Raw genomic sequence first — 1,065 nt, 5'->3', positions numbered from 1 at the left:
CGGACCTGCTCATCCTCGTGGGGCTGCCCTTCGACCTCTACCGCCTCTGGCGCTCCCGGCCATGGATCTTCGGGCAGCTGCTGTGCCGACTCTCCCACTACCTCAGTGAGGGCTGCACCTACTGCACGATCCTCCACATTACCGCCCTCACTGTGGAGCGCTACCTCGCCATCTGCTTCCCCCTCAAGGCCAAGGTGGTTGTCACCAAGCGCCGGGTAAAGGCTGTCATCGGCGTCCTCTGGGCCTTCGCCTTCCTCTCTGCCAGCCCCTTCTTCTTCATGGTCGGCGTGGAGCAGCCCAACAACCACACCGACTTCAGCCGCGAGTGCAAGCCCACACCTCAAGCTGTGGAGTCTGGCCTGCTGGCCACCATGTTCTGGGTCACCACCTCCTACTTCATCCTGCCCGTTATCTGCCTCAACGTCCTCTACGGCTTCATCATCCGGGAGCTATGGCGGAGTAACATCCACCTGCAAGGCCCCAGTGTGGTCCTCCGGGAGAAGGGGCACCACCAAACAGTCAAGATCTTGGGTGAGTCTCTCCTCCATCCCGCCTTGGGTTGCGGGGCCATGGCTGGGGCTAGGATTGGGGATGAGGAGCCATGGCTGAGGCTAGGACCGGGGCTGAAGCACCCACAGCTGCCACACAGGGTAGGAGTAGCAGAGAGGAACATCCCAGCCATGCTGCCGAGTCCTGCAGAGCTCCCAGGGACCACCATGGCAGGGATTTCACTCCCTCACGGCTGGGACTTCACCTGATGCAGCATTGCCCATCCAGCAGCGTGGCTGCCTTCTGTAGAAATACACCTTGTCTGAATTTTACCAGGCAGAACCAAGTATAAAGTAGTCTGCAACTTCAGGAAAAGATGTGGTAACATCAGTAGTCTCTTCCAGTGGGCAGCAATGCTCCTTCATAGCAAATTTCTACCTCGGAAAAATAAGTTTGATTTTTCTTAGCAGTCTTCTATAGCTTTCCTAGGGGTAAATCCGCTGGTTGCCCAAGCAAGTTAAGAAACAGCAGCTTAACCTTTACGAGCCATTTGCACACGAATCATTTAACACTTCC

At 56.6% G+C, this 1,065-nt stretch overlaps 1 protein-coding gene across 1 annotated transcript in view; it reads left to right on the top strand.

Annotated features, from left to right (window-relative positions):
- Positions 1-8: 8 nt before the first annotated feature.
- Positions 9-1,065, top strand: part of MLNR (motilin receptor) — a gene marked incomplete at its 5' end in the record, with an annotated part of 2,718 nt that continues 1,661 nt past the window's right edge. The window contains one exon of the mRNA XM_010184175.1: positions 9-531. Coding sequence (XP_010182477.1) covers positions 9-531 — 523 coding nt within the window. The remainder of the gene's footprint in view (positions 532-1,065) is intronic.

Source organism: Mesitornis unicolor, unplaced genomic scaffold (genome assembly GCF_000695765.1).
Source record: "Mesitornis unicolor isolate BGI_N332 unplaced genomic scaffold, ASM69576v1 scaffold13285, whole genome shotgun sequence".
Taxonomy (NCBI): domain Eukaryota; kingdom Metazoa; phylum Chordata; class Aves; order Mesitornithiformes; family Mesitornithidae; genus Mesitornis; species Mesitornis unicolor.
This window is presented reverse-complemented; position numbering and strand designations above follow the sequence as displayed.